Below are 24,508 nucleotides of genomic sequence, written 5' to 3'. Positions count from 1 at the left end.
GATGGGATCACTGTGCACATTTTGTTACGTTTGCCCATTGTTTTGGGAGGAGATAAACGGACTCTACAAATATCAGACTTACAGGGTTGATATCTTCCACAGAGCACAAGCACAAACCCTCACTCACCCCTAAAACAACAGCTCATCCACACCTGCTCAAGCACTTGTGTTATGCTAGATAGCAAACATTCACTCAGAGTGCAGCAAGAGTGCATTTATTTGATATAAGCATTGCACTGATGTGGTAAGCATCATGCTCAGCCTTCAGATGGGATACTAAACCGAACTCTCGCCCTTTCCCAATCACTGGTGGCTGCTCTCCAAGTAGAAGTTAGGCACTTTTCAAACAGAGTTGACAAATAATCCCAATACCCCAGCAGAGAGACTCCTTCAACTCCTTAGTGAAACCAATTCTAACACCCCAGGCTGGGTGCAAGATATTTAATAAGCACGCCATGGCTGCCACACATGCTGACCCGGCAGTAGTAATGTTCATATTTGGGATGCTCCAAGCATGGAGCACGCTACAGACACAAAACTGCTGCATGGTTGATGTCAGGCTTCAAGCCGTAGTAAACTTTCACAATTCTGTTCCATTTAGGTCCATTACTGTGGTATACAAGTACCTAGTAGATTTTTAATCACTCAGTGGGATGGGAACTTTTGACCCATAGCCTCATAAGCCAGCAACCACAGCATTGAGCCACAGAGCCAGCTAAACAAGACACCAACACAGAAATAAAGCACTGTAGGAGCAGACGAATACTGACCCTCATGGATGTTTCTCCACCATGTGGCTGCTGTAGCCTGAAGACCTGAGCCACCATGTGTTCTGTGGAAGGATGAAGCAGGATGCGCCGGGAAGCCAGTCCCACCATCACGTACCTGCCCATTGGAGACAGACTCACGGAAATAGCATTGGGGCCTGGGGATAGAACATAACAGGTGACATTTCCCTTGAGGGATTGCAGAGCCACTGGCCTTTGTCCTCATTAATTGTCTACTCCCTCATCTGCCTTATAATCCACTATGTAATGAGCTCATGCTGCAGTGTCCACTGAACTAGGAGAGCCCTACCAATGCCAGTTAGAACTCTGCAAGGAGATTCCTCACAGCAGTGCCCTCCCACTAGCAACTAGGATTCCACTACGTAGTGCAACGTCTTCACAGCAGGGCTCTCATCATCAGCCAGGACTTCACCAACAGGAGCTTCACCATAGGCAGTGCCATGTCATTGCCTGGCCAGATCATCAATTATGTGATCTTCCTTAGAGCAGTGACATGTTACTTCACTGTGATCTTCAGATCAGGCCATTTCAATGCTAAGAGTATGCTCCTGAAGTAACAGTCCTGAGACCTCTCCCATCCCATCTCCCAATGCATTCTTACCAAATCTTTTTGTGTACAGCATCTCGCCCAGGTTGTGAGGTGCCAGAGAATACACAGCCAGTATGCCTTCATCAGGAAAGCCCCGCTGACTGCTGGGAATGAAGGCTGCCAGGAGCTGTCCATCTGCAGAGATATCGCAGCTAGCATCATTGTAAATCTTGCAGTTCTGAACAAGCACATTCACAGAAGCTGCAAAGGAAAAGGAAAGAAAGGAACAGGGGTTAAAGAAGTAAAGTTGTAGTTGGGAAGAACTGAGGCTCAAGCCTGGCACCAGAGATAGGGATCTTCCATACAAAAGGGTTACAGATTTTTGGTCTCCTTAAAAAGGTCCGACATTATTTACAGCCCTACTGGAATACAATCTATTCCAAAATGGAGAACAGACATTTTGAGGAATCTGCAGCCTTAAGCAGAGAGCCAAGGACGATTACATGCTATCAAACCACCTTCTTCATCCTTAGACCACACTTTGCTAAAAATGGCATAGTTTAGAACATGAGTTTAGAACTGTGGACCTTTGAACACTTGAGGTCCACAGAGAGGTGGCTGTTCACAGAGTCTTTGTTTCCAGCTGCTGAAAAGGCATGTATTGTCTTTAACCACTCTCCTGATATTTTTCCCATGCTAGTAACTGCTGCAGTTGCCACAGTGATTTTTGTGTTTATGAACTGGAGATGAGTAGGGGACCCAGACAATGGATTCTGAAGAGAGATGTCAATGAGAATCTGACTGCTAATCTGTAGTGTATGCTGAAAATCTAGGAACCATTATTTTAGGGTAATTAGAATACATATGGCAAACCAGGAGTCAAACACACAGATATCTTAAAAGAGCTCAGAACTCAACAGAGTTGCCAGCCTAAAGCTATATTCCCTTTACTTGCTCCAGGAAACAGGAGATAAAGGGTAAACACTCCTCACGCCAGATAAGAAAGACCACTTTTGATGTGAGCATTCCAAATCCACCCTAGATATGGCTAGCAAGAAAGGGCAGTTTTCGCTGGCAGAGTATTCTTCTCTGGCCAGCCCAAACACCTCATCTCCAACCCATCATTCAACTTCTCTAAAGCAAAAAATAAAACAGAAAAAGTGCATTGTATGCTATTGAATTTGAGAAACAGTTCGAGATATACGAGGCAGCATGGTCTAGTGGACAAGACACTGCACTGGGAGTCAGGAGCCCAGGGGTCTGCTCCTGACTTGATGTGTAAATTTGTGCGACTCACTTCCCCTCCACTGTGCCTGTATAGCCTCCCATCATAACCATTTGTCTGTCTTGCATATTTTGGTTGATGGCTCTAGGCACTAAAGTAACAACAGATTATTGTAATGCATACTCAAGGGGCAGAGAGAAGTTTACCCATGCAGCTTAAACATTAGCACTTCGGGATTTCTGAGGGCTTAACTGTGCAATATTCTCAATAAGGTCTGGGGCAGAATTGCATAGGCTCTTTTTACAAAGGAAATTAAGAACCACCTTCACTTTCCAGGACTTTGAAACTCAGTGGATTACAAAGCATTTGCAATATTAGTGAGTTTAAACTCCATGTTGTGGAACTGTTTTTACAAAAAGCAATGGAACATGCTGTTCCACACACCTTAGCTGAAGGCACCTATGGAGTGCTGCCTCAACTTACAAAGTGCACGGGGCCTTCCCACAACCTATTCAGACCCTACATAGTCTGCAGGAGGACTCAATCTATTTGGCTACAACTACACATAGGTGCACCAAATGCTCTCTCAGCTGGGCAACCAATGAGTTTAGTGAAAAGAAATCTGCTGGGCATGCATGCTATGTACTTTTGAAAGGCCCAAACTCAAATCAAGCCCAATTTTCTCTGTTCCTAAGGTATTTTTTCTGAAGGCTGGTCCCTGCCCAATTCCAAATTTCAACTCCTGCTATTTCATCTAAAAAACTGATCAAAAATAGTTACAAGAATTAAGAATAGACAAATTAATTCCACTTCCCACAAAAAAATACTCTTCTTATACTTAAAACAGCTGAATCATTTTGCTCAACCTTGGATGACGTCAAGTATGGTGAGTTTAGCTTAACAAAGAGAAGGTTCAGGGGTGACAATCACAGTCTATATGTAAAAGCAGCAAAGAGTCTTGTGGCACCTTATAGACTAACAGACGTTTTGGAGCATGAGCTTTCGTGGGTGAATACCCACTTCGTTGGATGCATGTCTATATGTATAAACCTGGGGACAGATATTTGGCTCTTCAGTCTAGCAGAGGAAGGTATAACACGATCCAATGGCTGGAAGCTGAAGCTAGACAAATTTAGACTGGAAATACGGTGCTAATTTTTAATGATGAGAGTAATTAACCATTGGAACAGTGGATTCTCCAACACCGACAATTTTTAAATCAAGATTGGATTTTTTTTTTTTTAAGCTCTGCTGTAGGAATTATTTTGGAAAAGTTCTATGGCCTGTGTTATATAAGGTCAACCTAGAATACATGATCACAACAGTCACTTCTGCCCTTGGAATCTAGGAATTTCATGCCATAAAAGTGAAAGTGTCAGAATATGATGATACTGAAAACAAGGGGTTCCAACAGAAACTGGTAAACAACCATAACTAACTATAGAGGTCTTCTTCTGTAAAAAAAAAACATCTCCATAAATGTACAGAGCACTACAAAATATATACCATTGCGCAAAAGAGGACAAAACACCAATTCCAGGAGCTTGCAGTCTAAAGATGCATGAGTGGATACAGTACAGAACAGAATGGCTAGAGATCATTCCATCTGGAATGCTTTGCACAATGCAGAAGTTTGCAGGAGGAAAAGAAATGGCAATTTACAAACTAGCCTGAGACAGTGCCAGTTTGAGGTGATATTAGAAAGTAAAGTGTGAGCCTGGTGGTTGTATCAGTCCATAAGAGGAGAGCAGGGCAAGGGAGCAGACACAAAGCAGCAGCACACATTATATGGAGTATCTGATGAGACATCTGCAGAGCATTGTTCCTTTTTAAATTTGTTGCATATAGTGAAGCCCCCTTAGCAAGACAGATTGTCAGCTTCCTTGCCAGAAGTGAGCCATCTACCCAACTTGATGTGCGCCTGGAATATGAGATCACCACAGATGCCAGCTGCACTGTACATGGAGAGCATCCTGCATTTCAATCTTTTAAGATCTTATTCACACTGACTTTGTGAATGTGCTTCTCTTACCCAGTTTATATATGGTCAGGGCAGAGGCAGCACTGCCATTCAAGGTTGAGAGATGCCAGGTTGCCAGGAAGGAAAAAGTCTTGACTCAAGAAGTGGGGATCTCAGCAACAATCAGCAGGTTTTTGGTACAAGTAGTTACTCTCAAAGAACAGGGATTTCAGGACTTTCCAAGTCATGGTGGGTGGAGCTCTCTATACACCCTACAAGATTCTAGGTGGCTACTCTTTGGGACCTGCTCTATAGGAACAGCCAGTACAGATGATTTTAGAAAAAAGTTTGCTATTTCAGTAAAAATCATCGTGACAAGGCTGCCCTTTCATCTCCTGTTTTCTTTCACATTGTTAATGCAGCCACTGTGCTGACAGAACAAATCAAAAGAGACATCAGACAACAAATTAAGCTGTTGTGCCAACTTGGAGTGCATTACACCTACAGCACAATTATGCTCAGAACCAAGGAAGGCTTGGAATGCCAGCAAAAGCAGCGTTCTGTTTGCTATGGGTATCTCAGGAAATAGTAGTAGCCAGAATACTCCGCACATTCCCAGTTGCCCTCAGTGTTCATCTTCTTCATGGGCTGCTTCATGGCTATATATTGTTTCTCAAAGACTTTATTATAATTTTCATGCCGCACACTGGTGTGGGAGAGGGCTTACAAATCAGTGGGTGCTGATCGTCTCCCATCCTGAGACACGGCCAATGTTACATAGGATAATAGATTTCTGGCTTGTGACTAAGGCCATGTCTACATCTAAAATTTTGCAGCGCTGGTTGTTACAGCTGTATTAGTACAGCTGTATAGGGCCAGCGCTGCAGAGTGGCCACACTTACAGCAACCAGCGCTGCAAGTGGTGTTAGATGTGGCCACACTGCAGCGCTGTTGGGCGGCTTCAAGGGGGGTTCGGGGAACGCGAGAGCAAACCGGGAAAGGAGACCAGCTTCGCCGCGGTTTGCTCTCGCGTTCCCCGAACCCTCCTGCAAACCGCAGGGAAGGAGACCTGCTTGCTCGGGGAACGAGAGAGCAAACCGGGAAAGGAGACCAGCTTCGCCGCGGTTTGCTCTCGCGTTCCCCGAACCACTCTGCAAACCGCAGGGAAGGAGACCTGCTTGCTCGGGGAACGCGAGAGCAAACCGGGAAAGGAGACCAGCTTCGCCGCGGTTTGCTCTCGCGTTCCCTGAACCACTCTGCAAACCGCAGGGAAGGAGACCTGCTTGTTCGGGGAACGCGAGAGCAAACCGGGAAAGGAGACCAGCTTCGCCGTGGTTTGCTCTCGCGTTCCCGGAACCACCCAGCAAACCTCAGGGAAGGAGACCTGCTTGCTCGGGATTCGGGGAACGCGAGAGCAAGCCGGGGAAGGAGACCAGCTTGATTACCAGAGGCTTCCTCAGGTATGCTGGGATACCTGCTTATTCCACGGAGGTCAAGAAAAGCGCTGGTAAGTGTCTATACTTGATTACCAGCGCTGGATCACCAGCGCTGGATCCTCTACACCCGAGACAAAACGGGAGTACGGCCAGCGCTGCAAACAGGGAGTTGCAGCGCTGGTGGTGCCCTGCAGATGTGTACACCTCCTAAGTTGCAGCGCTGTAACTCCCTCACCAGCGCTGCAACTTTCTGATGTAGACAAGCCCTAAGTGAGGTGGAACAAGACCAGTTTGCCCAAAGTCGTTAGAGATCAAAATACTGAGCACTCAGCAGCATAAGACGACAGACTATATTTAAAAGGGTCATGAGCAAGAGATTTATGCTAAAAGTTTCACCTACTTTAATTTATATAATCTGGAGAGGAGTATTCAAAATTTGCTAATCAATTTACTGTACATCATTACCTTGTTGCTGAGAAAAAATAAGCAACACTCACTAGAAGAAAACACAACAAATGGGCAGTGTTGGCTCTGCTTCTGCCACCAAACCAACTTCCCAGTCCACTGCTGACATGGTGACTATCATTAAGGATATGTTTTAGTCACGGAGGCCACAGACTGTGTGACGTTAACAGACCTCCATGACTTCTTCAGCTTCAACTCCCGTCACAGCAGCTGCAACTGGGGCTGGAGCTGCCAGCAGCAGCGGCTAGAGTGGTCTCTCCCCTCTCCCCCAGGGCCAGAGTGGTCTCTCCCCTCTCCTCCAGGGCCAGAGCTAACCATCTCCCCTCCCAGCCCCCCATGGGCACAGCTGACCGCAGCCAGGGATGGAGCTGCCCCCACCATCATGGCCAGAGCTGTCAGCAGCTGCAGCCGGAGCTGTGCCACCACCCCAGTAACAGGAGCGGTCATCCCACTCCCCTCCCCACCTCCCAGTAAACACAGCTGAAGATGTCCTCCCCTACTCCAGAGGCCACAACTGGGGCTTGGGCTGTCAATTCCCCCAGTCAGCCCCTCTTTCCCCTGGTTATTTATAGTAAAAGTCATGGATAGGTTGTGGGCTTCCATTAATTTTTGTTTATTATCCGTGACCTGCTCGTGACTTTCATTAAAAATAACCATGACAAAATCTTAACCTTAACAATCATGGCTCTGCCACAAGGAAAACAAAGAGTAATGTTCATTTTGGGACACTTTAAAAACAAAGGTGGGGGGAGGGAGGGAGGGAAGAAATAAAAGCTTATTAGCAATGGAAAAAAAGACAAATCAGTAGGGAACAAGATGGGATTTTACAGTCTTTACTCTAGCTGTCTATAGGGTGCCCATCTCTGCAGTGTCCGAGGCTTCTCAAAAGAATGCGTGTTTGTCTCTCTCTCACATTATCTCCCACTGACAGGGTGCTCCTGCCACACAGCTAAGGTCACAAATAATGTAACTATTCAACAAGACCATTGCCATCCCCAGCTCAAAAGTGTCCACTTCAGTGAAAGATACACCCTCATTTCAAATTCATCTTCCCCTCTTTCAATTGTGGCAGGAAGTGCTGCTTCGAGATGGCTGTTGGCCACATCATCTTCCTTTTGATGGGAAATGGACCCTGCAGGCAATCCCAAATTTGGGATGTATCATTGTGTCAGCCTTAAACCCCAAACCACTTTTGCTTTCCAGGATTTACTTAGACACATCAACATCTTCCTGCAAATGGACAAGTTTCACCTCAAACCATGGCTTCTCAGGTAGCAATGGGAACTGATCAGGAGTGAAGCTATAAAACAGGGCCACATTGAGTCACATTCTCAGGGATTCAATTTCTTAGCATAAGTCTGTCCAGAGACAACCTCTTTTCCCCTGGCATTCTCTGTGATGCATTAAGCTTCACGGCAACGTCCCATGAATTCCTGCCTCAAGCGTTAGGATAGCTGCCTATGCGTTGGGAAACAGTTGGATGAAGACCATTTTATCTAACCTCATTTTGCTAATGACATCCTCTTCCCGATTCACATTTCACGTGAAAGATGGCATCTCCAATAGCACAATACCCCCAGCACCACAACAGGGCACTGGGTTCAGTATTGACACAAAGGAAAGAGCACTGCTACAGAATACCTTATCACTACCTCTGCAGCATCTGGATATTCCTTGAAAGTGTCCCAATCAACTACTAACAAAATCACAGTTCAATGTAAATAGGCTACAGGCCATCCCACGACAGGCAGGCCTGATGCACTAGAAATAGAGAAACACAGCAGAAGAGGAGGCAAGCCTGTCTACATCAAGGCACACTAGTTCAACTAAACTGATTTAGGTGATGTCTACACTACCACTTCTGTCAGCAAAACTCATGTCACTCAGGGGTGTAAAACACACCTTAGAGTGATGTAAGTTACACCAACATAAGCATCAGTGCGGAGAGCCTTGTATTGGGGGGTAGGGGGAAGCTTCTCCCACTGATGTAGCTACCGCTGCTCATTGGGGATGGTTTATCTATGTTGTTGCGAGAGCTCTCTCCCGTTGGCATAGAGTGGCTAAATGGGAGATCTTACAGCAGCACAGCTGCATCAGCACAGCTGTGCTGCTGTCAGTTCTCTACTGTAGACATAGTCTTAGGGAAACCAGTGTAAGTCTGTATGTAGACACTCTTATATGGGTTTAAAATTGTCTTTTGGGTTTAGCTTAATCCTGCAAAGTACACCCCCAAAATTAATTTGAACTGAACCAAGCCAATCAAACCAAAATACAAGTATGTGCACACAAACTTTCATCAGTTTCACTAACACCAGTTGAAAAACACACCTCTAATGAATATGGTGCAGGCTTGCATATAGACAAAGGCAAAGTTAAAAAGACCAAAACCCTGTGTGGATATGCTTACTTCAGTTTAATCCCTCCTCATATTGCTTTATAGATCATAGATCATTAGGGTTGGAAGGGACCTCAAGAGATCATCTAGTCCAACCCCCTGCTCAAAGCAGGACCAATCCCCAAATGGCCCTCTCAAGGATTGAACTCACAACCTGGGTTTAGCAGGCCAATGCTCAAACCACTGAGCTATCCTGCCAGGAAACTTACAGGCACAAGCTAACCCAGTATAGAGGGCTTCAAGAGATATAAAAGTATGTCCCACAGAGGTATGGTTTGCAAGCTGATTTTGGTTAAATTGGTGTAACTCGTGTGATTAATCAGGACCTTGGAAAAGAAGTGAAAGTGAGGGGAAAGAAATGGCTCAAGGTCACATCAATAGGGCCCTACCAAATTCAAGGCCATGAAAAATGCACCATGGACCATGAAATCTGGTCTTGTGTCTGCTTTTACCCAATACTATACAGATTTCACAGGGGAGACCTCCTTAGACCATCTCATGCTTTTCTGCAAATTGGGCTAGCCACATTTACCATCCTTGCCTGCCAACTGCCATTCTCTCCAAACCTTCCCATTTCATGTTGAGGTGCTTGATATCGTTCAGAACTGTTCATTTCCATGTTATTCATGGTCTTCCTCTCTTTCTTCTTGCGTTTTCTGGCTTCCACTCAAGGGTGGTATTTGGTAAGTGTTCTTTTTCCATTCTCAGCACATGTCCCAGCCACTGATGTCTTCTTTTGCAGATTTGCGAGAGGACAGTATCCTTGTCCAGTAATTTTTCTGACTTCTTAATTAATCTTCCTATCTCCATATGTTATTCCCAATATCCTTCTCAGACATTTGTAATGAAATGCATCCAGATTTTGCAAATCTTTCTTGGTAAGTTGCCATGTCTTACTGCTATACGTTGTGATGGCGATAACAACTGCTTTGTACACGTTCAGTTTTGTCTTGAGGGAGATGTTTCTGAGTCTTCCAAATGAAGCGTTTGCCTTCCAGATTCTTCTTATTTCCTCGGAACTAGTACCACCTTGGCTGATGGTACTTCCAAGATATGTAAAACTGTCCACCTTCTCTTTCTCTTCTTCCATTTTGATTTCTGTCCCTGTAGTCCCCATTAACATGACTTTACATTTCTTTGCACAGGCGAGATCAGCGTTTCTCAAATTTGGGATCCTGACACAAAAGGGAGTTGCGGGGGGGGGGCGGGGGTGTCGCAAGGTTATTTTTTTTAGGGGGAGGGGGTGTCACGGTACTGCCACCCTTCTGCGCTGCTTTCAGAGTTGGGTAGCTAGAGAGCAGTGGCTGTGGGCCAGGTGCCTAGCTTTGAAAGCAGCGCCCCACCAGCAGTAGCACAGAAGTAAGTGTGGGAATACCATACCATGCCACCCTTACTTCTCTGCTGCTGCCTTCAGAGCTGGGCAGCCGGAGAGTGGCGGCTGCTGACTGAGGGCCCAGCTCTGCAGGCAGCAGTGCAGAAGTAAAAGTGGCAATATCATATCATGCCATCCTTACTTCTGTGCTGCTGCTGGCAGAGGCTCTGTCTTCAGAGCTGGGCCCTGGCCAGCAGCTGCCGCTCTCCAGCTGCCCAGCTGTGAAGGCAGTGCCACAGCCAGCATCAGGACCACAGAAGGGTAGTAGTACCACAACCTCCCTCCTGCTACAATAACCTTGTGACACCTGCCTCCACACACACACACACACACACACACACACACACACACACACACACACACACACACACACACACACACACACACACCTTTTTGGTTCAGGATCCCTACAATTACAACACCGTGAAATTTCAGATTTAAATGGATGAAATCGTGAAATGTACTATTTTTAAAATCCTAGGACCGTTAAATTGACCAAACTGGACCATGAATTTGGTAGGGCCCTACACATCAGGGTTCAGTAACAGGCAATCATAGCTCAGGAGTTACTGGTTCCCAGTGGTGTACTCTTTCCTCTGTGCCTCAGTATAAGGTCTCAGGTTTCAAGTGCAGCTTTGGAGTAATTCTGGTCACTGAACCAACAAGAGCAGGGGTCCATGAACCACACGTTGCAAACCATTTCTGTAAGATGTCGCAAACCATTCTGTAAAGCGTCAGAGTTGGATGCAGCGAGTGAGGAGTTGGAAGGAAATAGAGAACAAAATACCTAAACATTTTAAAATTAAAATAAATGAAGGCAAGCAGGTCTGGAGCAAGGCTCTGGCCAGGCACAGAGCGGTGAGCCAGATGGGCACAACACAGGCTTGCAGCAGGGACAGAGGCTGCAGACAGACAGAGAGGATGGGCATGATGGCAACAGAAGACAGAAATATCCAAGTCCAGTAATCTGCTAGTTATAAATGATCTCTGAATGGAAGTGTCCCAGCAGGGGAGAGGGAGGAGTTTGAAATATTGATGCCTCGAGAAGCAGATGGTTCTGCCTTTCTATGGGACTCCATGAATTATAAACAAACACTCTGCACAAAAATTTAACAGCAGCCTGCTCCAGGGCAACCAGATAGGGCAACCAGATGAGCCCAGAAGAGCTATTAGCAGTTGAAACACTTTTCAAATCCATTAAAAGCATGTGGAGAAGCCCAGAGGATTTTAAACCAGCAGCAACGTTTCCTGCTCTCTGATCGCAGCTTTATTCTTGTGCCAGGGTCTCTGACTAGAGAGGGAATACTTCTTGTAAACAACAAGGCAGAGACCTGCTCTTGGGCACAGGTCTGCTCCTCAGGTTAAAAAAACCTGATTAGTACTACAAATTAATCCAATCACTGACATCTGGTATAGTGCTCACAACGCCTGAGAAGATGCTACCTGCTACTCCCCAAGAGATACAATGCCCCTTAGACAAACAAGATTCCATTTAATTACTTTTTTCCATGCAAAATTAAGAAGCAACTTTTGGAAATGGGCCTCATTTCCAGCAAGGGTGTGACCCTCGAAACACCATCCTATGGATTTCTAGGGGAGGCGCAAGAGAGATAGAGAAAAGGAAGCAAGGCAACTCTCCCTCTATGCACGGGACCACCAGCACTCTTATCCCTATATATACAGTAGCTGCTTTTATTCCTGGGATAGGCGCCACATATTTACCTGTGAAAGAAGAGGGCTCCTTAAAACAGAATCCATGCCCCTCCAAGCAACATCGAGTCACTGAAGGCTGCACTCTGCTGCACAGAAATACACTACAACAGTGTTTCTCACGACCAGTCCGTGGACTGGCACCGGCCCCGGCCCCTAAGATCTCCCTGACACAATTTAGGAAGGCAGCAACTGGTCTCTGGTATCAAAAAGGTTGAGAAACACTGATCTACAACTCAGTTGTTTCATGGGTAAGGAGGGCGGTTTGGCGGGGGAAGGGGGAGCAAAGTCCAGTGATAATGTTTTCATCTTCCACCTCCAGCCAGAGACCTGGATGTGGCTCTCTTCGAGATCCCAAACACCATAAATCCCAAGGGTCATTAGAAGCTACAGTTACAGTTCCAATCATGTGTTAGTATGGGTACGCAAGAGACCAAGTACTTCAAACTCTAAGCCAGCTGGGTGCTGCCAGCATACCACCTAGTCAGCCCTTCCACTCCAGGCAGCTCTCCTGCACTCATGAGAATGTTCACGGATTTGAGGAGATACCCACAGAAACTGATCCACGCAAAGAACCCTAGATGCAGTCAACAAGGTGTATGTCGGCAAAACAGAGTGGTAAGAGCACCCTACATGATTCCAACATGCCTGTTAATTATTTAATGGCTCCAGTTGAAGTGACAATCACATCAGGAAATCCAGTGCGCTGGACTGGACCTTTGGGAATTCTGAGAATTTCTGGTGTTCATGGGGCTCAATGGGTGGGTGGACTTGCAAGGAGGCATTAGTTCCCTTCCCAGCTTACCATTGCTGATTTCAGGCAGGTCAAACTTGGTGAAATCCCACCACTGGAGCCGGTAGGTGGTATTGGCAATGTTGCTAGCCACAGCTGACTGTCCATCTCCAATCACAGCCCCTGGAGGGAAGGAGGAAACAATCAGTAACTAGACATCTTTGCTTTCCCTAACAGATGATCTGAAAACCACAGTATAGGAGATGAATCAACAAACATTTTCAGTGCTCAATGCACAAAGGCCTCTGGTTTCCTAAACAAAAGAAACGAAGCAATATTTACAGAAATGGCAACAGGTCACAAATCTCTGAGCAGAGGAAATGGTGAAAAAGCCACAACATCCTTGCATCACAATCTGAGGAAGGAAGATGGTTAACAGCAAATATTTACCCTAACACAAAAGTGGTTTCATTTATTCCTACCTACTCTCATTTATTCATTTTAGATTTATCTTAATATACTGACACCATCACAAGGTGCATGTCATTGACTCCCAAATTTCTATGCAATTTGGAAAGCAGGAAAAACAAAAAGCTATGGCTTTTAAAACAGCTCTCATCAGAATTAATTTGATCCTGTATGAATAGCCGCCTTTGTGGGGCGTATTCCCCATTTCCATTTTTACCTCCCACCCCTGGGGGGACTGTTTGACTGTAATATCTATCCCTATCAATGGGACATATATTTATGAGAAATCAAAGAGCCAATATTTGAGCTGATCCTTGGGTGGGGGGGTCACTCCCGCAAAGGAAAGATCAGAGGACAGGACAGAAAGATATGTTCCAAGCAGTCACAGAATGGCAAATACATATGATCCCTTTGTATTAATCCATGACCTTGCCTTTCCTATTAATTTCATGTACCATGTTTGTCTCAGGTAGGTGTAAGCTTTTCTGGGTAGAGAATCTCTCAAGCACAATATAAAGTTATGGTGCTATATAAATAGCACAGTGCTCATTATGCTAAAATGCAGGTGAACTTGATGACTAGGCTGGGCAGAATTCAATTTTTTAATATAAAATTCATGCATGATATCAATGTTTATTCATAAGCTTCTTTTTCTTTTTTAGATTTTTATTGGTTTTAATTTTCACAGTTGAATGAAATTGGGGGGAGGAAGATTAACATGACAGTCTAAATATACAGAGTAAATGTCCCTAAGGCAAACTAATAAGTTTTCAAGCAGCATTTTTCTTACTTTGTCTATCTGTAAACTTAGATCATCATCAATGGAAATGTTTTTTCATCATTTATGTGACATGGACATTCATCGACATTTACCAACAAAAATGTAATCCTGACAACATCTATTTCTGACTGACTTGTGCTGTTGAGTCACACATGTACCCTTCCTGGCCCTTTAAAATGACAACTATGTATGCAGTGTTGTTGTAACCTGACAGAGGTGGTTCTTTGGCAAAGTCACGTTTTATTGGATATGGAACAGCCTCAGCCCTAAGAGAAACTTGGAAAACCACCTCCTATTTCTTAATTCACTCTGATCTCTGGCTGGCAAGGGGGACAAGAGGCTCAACATAGCTGTCTGCTTAGTTTTCTTCTCTCTGTAGCTGTTCTGTTCTGGCTGGTCATAGCTACTGCCGCACAGGCGGCCAGAAACTCAAATTCCCCCTTGCTGGAGCTAGGTGCCATTCCCAACTCCAGCAAGCCCTACCACAAAGCTCAGACAATGGACCAGAGCTTTAGGTTAAGAGAATGCCCTAGAAACTCTATCTACAGGAGATGTGGCCAGAAAATAAAATTCTAAGCACACTGGTTTGAGAACAAAAGAATCACCCTGGCAGATCAAAATGGAGTAGCTCAGTGGGATTGCATTCAACTCCTGGGGAGGTGGAGAAGAGAGACAGTATCCACACAGCAACCATGTATCTGAGGGGTTGGGAGTAATCAGAGATTTCATATTCCTGCATATACAATGCCACTATCTTCAAATGCAAGCCGGCCTAGTGCTGTGGACATACAAGCGTGCACACAGACAAAAGCCCAAGGTAAAAGAATTTGGTCATGGAAAGGAAGACAAGCCAAATGAGGGAGAGTGTAGACCCCAGACTTTAAGGGAATTTGTTTAGCTGGAGCATTCTTGGCACGAACAGTGAAAACATTTAACTGTTAGTAGCCAAATTCTCCCAGAAAGTCTGCACAAGTTGCTGCTGCAGCCATATTATACGAGATGGAATTTCTTGGACAATTCAGGTTTTGATTTGTGCCAGACAGACCAACAGCCCTGGCAGAAGGATGCTAGGCACCAGTTGGCACAATGGCACACAAGGTCAACAGGCCAAGCTTCTTACTAGATTCTTTCATTCTCCCTTCACTCCTACCTTATCAAATCCTAGCAGAAAGCTCAGGGCAGCAAAATAAAGATGGTCTGAAAACACACTGAGCAAGGCTTATGCTCTGTCTACAAATAAAAGAGAGGCAAGAACAAGGGCGAAGAGCAAATTCAAGAACAATCCTGACAAACAAAAGAGGAAGACACTGAAAAAAAAGCTGCTGGTCCTCCTTATATAAATAAGCTGTCCTAAGCCCTGGTTTGTGGTTCCAGTGAAAGCTCTGAAAATATGCCCAGGAAGAGATTTCTGAGAAGTCAGAGCTTTATATTGTGTACTCAGCTATGACAGGCCTCCAGCGACTGACGGCCCTCTATCGTGCTCCCCTTGGCCTCTCTATCTGCCTCTTTCAGAAACACTCACAGACTGCTTGGAAAGCAGAATTGAGAACATTTTCTATCACTGTATAAATGCCCCGTGCTTTCCCTCTATATCCCCCCCACATGCACAGGCCTCCTCTGAGAATGCTGACGGTAAATGACATTCAGTATGCTAAAAAAAACTATCCTGCACCCAAGAGTTAATACCCAGCCAGCTCATATCTGGGGAAGGGAAAGGGAGACAGATCGGCAAGTTTAAACTCCATGCTCCTAGGTCTGCTGCTTTCAAGCCTGCTTTGAGCAGGCAACTGCAGCTTCCCCTCTGGTGCGGCCCCTGAGCAAGGAGAGAAGAAAAGGAAACTGAAGTGTCTGTACAAAAGGCACAGTGATGGAACCAGCAGGCTGGGAGAAGTAACGGAAACAATCATGATTAGCTTACAACAATTGCCCTATAAGACTTGGTCACAAAAGAGTTTCTCTTCTACAGAGATACTGCAGCTAGTAAAGGAAGCAGACATACCACACAGGACACCTAGCTGCAGTAAGACACAAGCCTTTCCTGGCTTCTGAGAAGGATCTTTACATGCCCTTTCGGCTCCCAAAGAGACACCTAACAAGCCCCCTAGTAATGCCACAAACTGCAGTCTCCCATTCACCACTTTGTATGAAAGAGTCTTCTTAGTGTATGCACAACATGCCTCATGATGACCTGGATTCACCACCGAAATCGGTCCGATTCAAATCGGTTTGATTAGCAGCTTCACTGGCCCAGGCACTGATGGGGCGCCCAACATAAACGCTGATCAGTGCTCCCCTATGAGTGAATGAAAGTGGGAGCGCACTTCTGTCCACAAAGTCCTGCCTATCAGCTGCACTCTCAACCCCGGGATAAAAAAAAAAACCAAAAACTTTCCAGTGTTCTTAACCTTGTACGCTTTGGTAGGCCGGGCATACTGTACAAATGCTATTTCCCCCTCAGTAAAAATGGCATATCTGTTTGTTGGCTTTATGACACAGTTGTATCTATTGCTACAAACACTGATCGACAGCAAGCCATTAGCAAATGTTCCCTGAAATTTTCCTCAAGACCTTCTGGTTCTGCCCAGGGCCCTTTCCAAAAGATAATGGTGTTCATTAGCCCTTTACTTTTTTGTCCTCAGGGTGCCAGATCCTCTCTCAAGGGGTAGAAAGCAGATCCTCCTCTGTTGTTCCAAGAAAGGGTGAAAGCAGCTCTCTGCCCCTTCACCCACATAGCAGCCCCCTACACGAACACACACAGAGCCTGGAAGAAGCTAATTCAATAGATGGGTGTTATGGCCACAGCTAGCCTAAACTAGAAAATGTCATCCACAGGCAGAGAGGAGTGAGCAAAGGCACCAAATCTAGAAAGGGTCTGCTGTGTATGGATGTCCATGGGCAAAAAAGGGTCCTGGTCACTTCTCAAAGGATCCAAAGCGATTTACCCTACATTAATGTCTACTCTGCAATTTACATGCTTTCATTAAGCAATTACCTGTATTTACAGTAATTATATAACTGAGAAGTGTGATTATTAAATTACATCTAGTTACATGTAATCAATGTCATTCAGTTTTGTCTCTCAAATCCAGCCAGAAATTTCACACATACATGCACCTTCCTACAATAAAAACAATTAATAGAAAGCAAATCTTGGACTCTCAGTAAAAAAGGGGGGGGGGAGGAGACTATACTTCCAGGTGTGCCCCTCATTTCCCAGGGCCCACACAGCACTGCTCCAACTATTTCAATTGGTCTCTCCAATGGAAGAGGAGTCAGAAAGCTGAACAATTTAGGAAGAAAGCTAAAGTCCCCTCTCCCATTACTCAGCAGAGTTTCCACACAACGAAAAGCATCTGGGACATGTTCTCTCTGCTGGTTTTGCCAAACCAGGTACTAACCCAGGAGGGTGCTGCTGTCTCTTAAACCTTGGTGCAGCCTGGAGACAATGAAGGTACATCCACACAGGGCTAAAACATCTGGGGCTGGAAAGGTCAGCTGACTCAGGCTTGCAGAGCGTGGGCTCCATGCTGAAAAACTGTCATGTAAATCTCTGGGTTTGGGCTCAGGCTGGAGCCCGAGCTCTGACAGCCTGCCAGGGAGGATGTTCTCAGAGCTCAGGCTCCAGACCAAACATCTACACAGTAATTTTTAGCCACACAGCCCAAGCCAGCTGACCTGAGCCAGCTGCAGCCATGATGCAGGTTTTTTTTCTCCCTGTGTAGACGTACCCTAAGAACACTTCGGCTTCTTTCATAGATTCCAAGGCCGGAAGGGGCTACTGTGATCATCTCGTCTAACATCCCACATAACACAGGCCAGAGAATTTCCCCCAAATAACTTCTAAAGCATAGCTTTAAGAAAACAGCAAGTCTTGATTTTAAAATTGCCAGTTATGGAGAATCCACCATGATCCTTGGTAAATTGTTCCAGTGGTTAATTACCTTCACTGTTAAAAAGTTACATCTTATTTCCAGTCTGAATTGGTCTAGAGTCAATGTCCAGGCATTGGATCATGTTACAAAACTTTCTTTGCTAGATTAAAGAACTCATTATCAAATATTTGTTCCCATGTAGGTACTTATATAGTAATCAAGTCACCTTACCCTCCTCTTTGTTAAGATAAATAGATTGAGCTCCTGGAGTCTATCTTATAAGGCAGGTTTTCTAATCCTTTAATCATTCTCATGGCTCTTCTCTGAACCTTCTCAAATTAATCAACATCCTTCGTGAACTGTGGACACCAGAACTGGACACAGTGTTCCAGCAGTGATCACACCGGAGCCAAATGCAGAGGTACAATAACCTTTCTTCTCCTAGAGAGACAAGGTGGGTGAGGCAATATCTTTTATTGAACCAACTTCTGTTGGTGAGAGAGAAAAGCTATTGATCTTACACAGAGCTCTTCTTCAGGTCCAGGAAACTAACTCATAGTGTCACTGCTAAATACAAGATGGAACTGTTTAGCATAAACTGTTAACACATATTTCAAGGGATGATTCAAGGTGAACTCCTACTCATAACTCCCATTTATGCAGTCAAGGATTACATTAGCTCTTTCAGCTACAGCATCTCACTGGGAGCTCATGTTTAGCTGATTATCCACCATAAGCCCAAAAATCTTTTTCAGAGTCACTGCATCCCAGGGTAGAGTTCCCCATCCTGTAAGCATGGCCTACATTCTTTGTTCCTAGATGTATATATTTCCATTTAGTTGTATTAAAACACAGTTTGCTTGCACCCACCTTACCAAGCAATCCAGATCGCTCTGTATCAGTGACTTGTCCTCCTTCCCCAATTTTTGTGTTATCTGAAAACTATCAGTGGTGATTTTATGTCTTCTTCTAGGTCACTGATAAAAATGTTAAACAGCATAGGCCCAAGAACTGATCCCTAGGGGACCCCCACAAGAAACAAACCCACTTGATGACAACTCCCTGTTTACAAGTCTAAAGTCTGGACAGTAGCAGATCAACTCTTCCAGGAAACAGTTATCACCAGTCACTTGACAGATTGTTCTGATTTCTGGAGCTTCCTTTGTTTGGTGGAATCACAAGCGACTGGAGCAGGTACCCAAGAGTCTTGGGCTTGTCATCACCATGAGCAAAACGACCTTTTTCTACAAAGATGTAGATTTCACAATACTGAAATCTGAAGTGAAGGGCAATTGAAATGCAGCGAACGTGGGTTTGATAGACAGGCGCAGGAAAGCTGCCAATCACTGAGTAATAAACACTAGGTGATGGCAGAAATGAAGATAAAGGCTTTCAGCATCCCCCCTCCCCCAGTCTCTACCCACCCCCACTCAGCACATGACAAGAAAGAGTTATAAAAGAAACAGCAGCCTTTTAACAAAGATATGGTTAAAAACTTTCCTTACATGCCTCCTCCATGTGACAATTAACCACCCGTCAGCCTTATCCACTCAGAGGATCCGATTAATCTCAGACAGATGGAGGAATCAACTGCTCATTTGTGAATCAAGCCATGCAAGCCCAATATCTGAGTGCAGAGGGGGTCCCAGGAAGAAACAGCACAGAGCTTGTCTTTAGAGCACTCTAATGTTCCTTCATTGAAGAGCAGTGTACTTGCTCTATTTCCAGACTCTCACTGGATGAGTTGGTAATATTCTCACCATCTTTATACAGGTCTTGCTGCTTATGTGTCAGAGATGGGGAGAAGCCATCTCCCTTGTTGTACATCAATGAAGTTAATAAGAATATCTACGGAAGCAATAGTTCAAGTTCTTCCAGAGCTTGGCATAAGAGTAAATCCCTTATTCAGAACCACAGCTGGCCTATAAGATGCTAGAAACTTAGGGCCACATTTACAAAGGTACTTACATGCCTAAAGATGCAGATAGGTATCTAGTGGGATTTACAAAACCCCTATGTAAGTTAAGTGCCTGACTCCCTTGAAAAAGTGCTTAGACACTTTGTCAATCCCACTAGGTATTTATTTGCATCTTTAGGTGCCTAAATACCTGTGAAAATTTAGCCCTTGGCCCCTGTGTAAAATCCCATAAGTCTCTGTGTTGCTTGTGGACAATGAAACTCTCCTTTGGAGCTTCCCACCAGTCTCTGCATTTACCACTAGGGCTCAGCACACTACTGACACTGGGTTCTACACCTCACTAGCCTTGTGTTAGTTCTAGACATAGCGCCAGGTGGTCTGCAACACTAGACACATTCACCAAAGCTGAGAAGGACAGTGGCGTCTCTCTAACAAGTCCAGACAAAGAAGCTTTCACTGAAAATGGATCGGCCTGTTCTGCTGCACAGAGTGATTTGGAAGTTCCCAAGGAGGCATACCTCTCACACAGACAACTCAGAAACAGTTTAATTAAATTCAGTTTAGATATTAACACTGGCCACACAAGCCAGGTGACGCGAGTACATTGAGATCACAATCTGACTTGTGCAGGAAGCCAGATATTTTACAGGACAGCCTTGTTCCTGGGATCACCTCTGGTCACAGTAAATGATCGGATGCACCGCAGGAGCTAACCAAAATCCCAGTGAGCCTTCTCTGTTCCAGGCTAGCACAGTTGACTACGTACAACATTAGCCCAACGCAGAAAGATACAAGTGCAGACAGCTGTCATTCCTGACAAACAGCCATCTAGGGTAATGTTTTCCAGCATACCAGCAAGTGTACGGCAGCAGGCACAATGTGTCTCCTGCCAGAGTTCTTACCATTTCAGTAACAAATCCCATGCCCATTCACAAATGTAGGAAGTGGAAAACCTAGTTCCATATATGCTAAGCAGAGAAAGACTTTAGGCTTTGTGCAATGTTAATGAAGAAACACTGGCAGAGCTGAGTGGGCTCTGAAGGGTGGATCTTTTAAGAGACCTGTTTTTTTCCCCATACCTGAGGTGCTGTGGTAAGGAGAGTTGCAACTCCCTAAACCACACTCATTCCTATTACAAAATCTCTTTTCAAAACCAGGGCTTGATTCAGCAGCCAAGGGGTCAGTGGAGAGAAGAGTAAACCCCAACTACAGACTATGAACATTCTACCATCTTGAAAGGACTTCAGAGTTAAGTGCCTAGAGATCTTTACATGGCAGACATTGCAAATGTCACACAGAAAAGGGAATCTAGCTGCCATAAGCTTCAGAAGATTTAGAAGATCAACTGGTTTGCAAGAAACACAGGTGACAGTGAACAGCTGTCCAGCCCAAAGCCTCCAGTTCTGATGTTGCCTTGATGGCTCCTTGACATCTTACTTTGAAGAAGGGGAAGGGCTTATTTTTAATATCAGGTCAGATAATTTGATAAAGAAACGCCTGCGGCACATGTCTCACTTTGATGGTAGGATGGGTTTCTCTGAGAGATGCTTGAAGAGGTTAAGATCCCTTTCAAATGCTTCCCCTCTTGTCAGAACAGTTTGTGCTTCACCTCTGTGAAAAGACACATTCAAGCTGGTGATTGTTCTCCCTAGGAGAGAAAATCCAGATTCCCAGAATCTCTGAGCACACCCTCACCGAAATGCCACTGCTCAGGCAGGCCTGCAGAGTGGGGGACAGACTCAAATAGGAAAGGGCACTGCAATTTCTAAAACAAACCACGACTGCCTCATGGGACACTAGCATTTAATGCAGAATCCCTCAGACCAGGACACCACAAGTCTTACATTGCAGGGTGGGAAATACCATACCCCAGCATGTTCTGTGTACAAAACACCCCTCCCCACACACCATAAATGCTATCCTATAGAAAGTGTGGCCAGCCATTCTCATCCTAAACAAAATTAACACTGAGGACCAGACTGTTCAGTTTCCTCTGGTTCCAGCCCCAAAGTTTCTGAAACCATGTTATGGACAGAACACACAGCTGTAGTCTCTGATCTCCCAAGAACTCACTACACCCCCACCACCCGCCTCTTTCCATCAGTCCGAGAGACACAGCACTGAACAAGAAACCTGATTCAAGAGCTGCTTCTTACCACTCCCTAGGTCACTGCCAGCCATTGCCCTAGAGTAGTGATTGGCAACTTCTGGCATTCGGCTCGCCAGGGTAAGCACCCTGGCAGGCTGGGCCAGTTTGTTTACCTGCTGCTGTTGCAGGTTCAGCGGACCGTGGCTCCCACTGGCCGTGGTTTGCCGTCCCAGGCCAATGGGGGTGGCGGGAAGCTGCAGCCAGCACATCCCTCGTCCGCGCCGCTTCCCACCGCCCCCATTGGCCTGGGATGGTGAACCAGCGGGAGCCATGGTCCGCTGAGTGTCGATGCAGCAGGCAAACAAGCTGGTCTGGCCTGCCAGGGTGCTTACCCTGGTGAGCCGCGTGTCAGAGGTTGCCGATCCCTGCCCTAGAGAACTTGCCATGAGAGAACAGTAAAATACTTGTGCTTTCAGTTGCATTTGCCCCCACTGAGACCGAGTCTCTTCCGTGCTATCAAGGAACTACAGAGTGAGCAATCCCATCAGAATTGTGGACTTACTTGGGAATCTTTTAATCAGGCTTCACTATGTAATAAATTGAGATAAAGAGATGACTATTTGCCAGCAATGAGTTGTTAGGAGGACAAAAGAGAGCATAATGTTGGTAGTCATGATTAATGATTAAATTGTATTTACTATTGATGTGTAATTATTTAGCTTGTGTGTATCCACCGTCTTAGAAGACAATTAGTTTGAATGGTTTAGACACATTTATTGGGGGGTAACAAATATCAATGACTGAAGAGAAGCATGTACTTTGCTTGCCCAAGAAGGGAGACTTTGGGGATTGACTGTGCTGGTTTTGTTCCTCAGTTTCTGCTGGGTTAGTGGGGTGAGGAGGATGTGGCTGGTGCTTGTTTAAACGTTACTGGAAATGGCTATTAGGGACTCCTTGTTCGCAGCTTCAAATCTCTATCAGCAACAGTCATTTGGGACACTTTTCTCTCAGGAGGAAGGAGGAGCAAGTTCCCCAGCATGAAAGAGGCATTGCCTCCACTTGCACATAGCACTAATGGGGTCATTAAAGTAGTTACCCATGACTAAGTCATTGCCAGGCTACGTTTAGGGTTTAAGATTTGGGAAACTTGTTGGGAAGTAGAAGGTAGGGCTGGAAAGTTCCTGACAGGTGGATGCTTCTCGGGATTCCTGTTCCATTTCTATAGATGCGACTACCTGGGCTCTTATCTTGGGGTACGTCTTCACTGCAATTTAGGGTGTAACAGTAGCACAGGTAGACATACCTATGCTAGCTTTAAACTAGCTGGTGCATTAACAGCGGCAGTAAAGACATGTACCCCAGTGTGGACTACCAACCCACATACTCACCTAGGTCCCTGGCAGACTTGCAGTCAGGCAGCTAACTGGTGGTACTGCATCTTCATTTTGTTACCTATGATAGCCAGATTAAAGCTAGCGTGGGTATACCTACCCACACTACAATTACATGTTAAATGGCAGCGTAGATGTACCCTGTGAGACCATTTCTCTCACATTTCTGTGTGGCAGTGATTTGTGTTAGGATTTCATGCTGCCATATAATTTAAGTGGTACAACATGTTCCTTTTCAAGAGGAAATTGTAGATTTTGGAATCGCTCTGGTGAATGTTTTATGTTAAAAACTGTTTTATCTGCATCTTGTTTCATCAGTTGTTTTAAATTGTTTCCGCCTTTTATGAAGACTGGCTGCCTTTTTAAAGTTGTTTTTGTTTTCTGTGGATTCTATATGCATCATTCAGCTTTTATGGTAAGAGAATGTCTAGATGGGACCTGACAGGCTTTGTCTCTTTCTAAATTCTATGATTCTGTGTGACAAGAAATCCACTACCTAGCAGTAAGGCGTTCAGATGCAAGAACCATGAGTGCCTGTCTGATCACAGGAGACAGGGCTCTCCTATATCTCCTGGCTCAAATGGGAGAGATGTATCTGACTGGTAGCTTTCCTCTGTCAATGTGAGGAAAAGTACAGATTTGGGGAAATACACACATTTCTAAGTCTGGAAGGCAGTACAGATCCACTGAAACGAACAATGAACACTATATCAGAGACCACTCTCTCCCAGACATCAGACACTGCAGCACGGAAGCTGAACGATTATAGTGGGGTGACATGTGGCCTGGCCTTGCAGGGCAGGATGAGGCGGCACAGTGGACTGAACTTTCAAGAATGCTAAACAATTTTTTTTTTTGCTTAACTTCATTTGAACCCAAACACAAGGGGAAGTTCATAACCCCTCTTTGCAGCTTTCCAGAAAAAGGTGACTTAAAATCAAAATGCCAAACCCTCCTGCCACAGCTCTCTCCTTGGTTTGTGAAAGCCCTGTGAACCTGAACTAGTGGGCTCTCAATAGCTAATCTGTGCTGTGTGTCAATCGGGCTCCTCCCAATGTCAGTTCTGACCTTTGCGGTGCCTCCACTTTATCTTGCATCGTTTCAAAACCCTTCATTAAATGCTGCTAGAAGTCTGCTTTTTAACCTCCACATCTGTGTTTATCCTTTGCACAAAACTAGAGTGAATGTGCCTGGCAGGCATTTCCTTTTGTAAAACTCCCTTTCTTTCCCTTTCTGACTTTTCAGAGCATGAAATGTGCCTACTAAACCTAATTGCTTCAGATGGTGAGCCTTGCAAAGGCAGGACAAAGAGGGCAGCCTTTCACCAGTTAGTGTAACCCTGCACAGTGCCTGCACACCCTCCTCTGATTCTAACC

The 24,508-nt window shown here is 45.1% G+C and overlaps 1 protein-coding gene across 1 annotated transcript in view; it reads right to left on the bottom strand.

The window, feature by feature from the left end:
• Positions 1 to 24,508, bottom strand: part of AMBRA1 (autophagy and beclin 1 regulator 1) — a 218,233-nt gene that overhangs the window by 67,361 nt on the left and 126,364 nt on the right. Inside the window, 3 exon segments of the mRNA XM_030559918.1 lie at positions 771 to 925; positions 1,390 to 1,578; positions 12,686 to 12,796. Coding sequence (XP_030415778.1) covers positions 771 to 925; positions 1,390 to 1,578; positions 12,686 to 12,796 — 455 coding nt within the window.

The sequence above is a fragment of the Gopherus evgoodei genome, chromosome 4 (genome assembly GCF_007399415.2).
Source record: "Gopherus evgoodei ecotype Sinaloan lineage chromosome 4, rGopEvg1_v1.p, whole genome shotgun sequence".
NCBI classification, from domain to species: Eukaryota; Metazoa; Chordata; order Testudines; family Testudinidae; genus Gopherus; species Gopherus evgoodei.
Note: the sequence above shows the minus strand (reverse complement) of the source record. Positions and strands in the feature narration are given on the sequence as shown.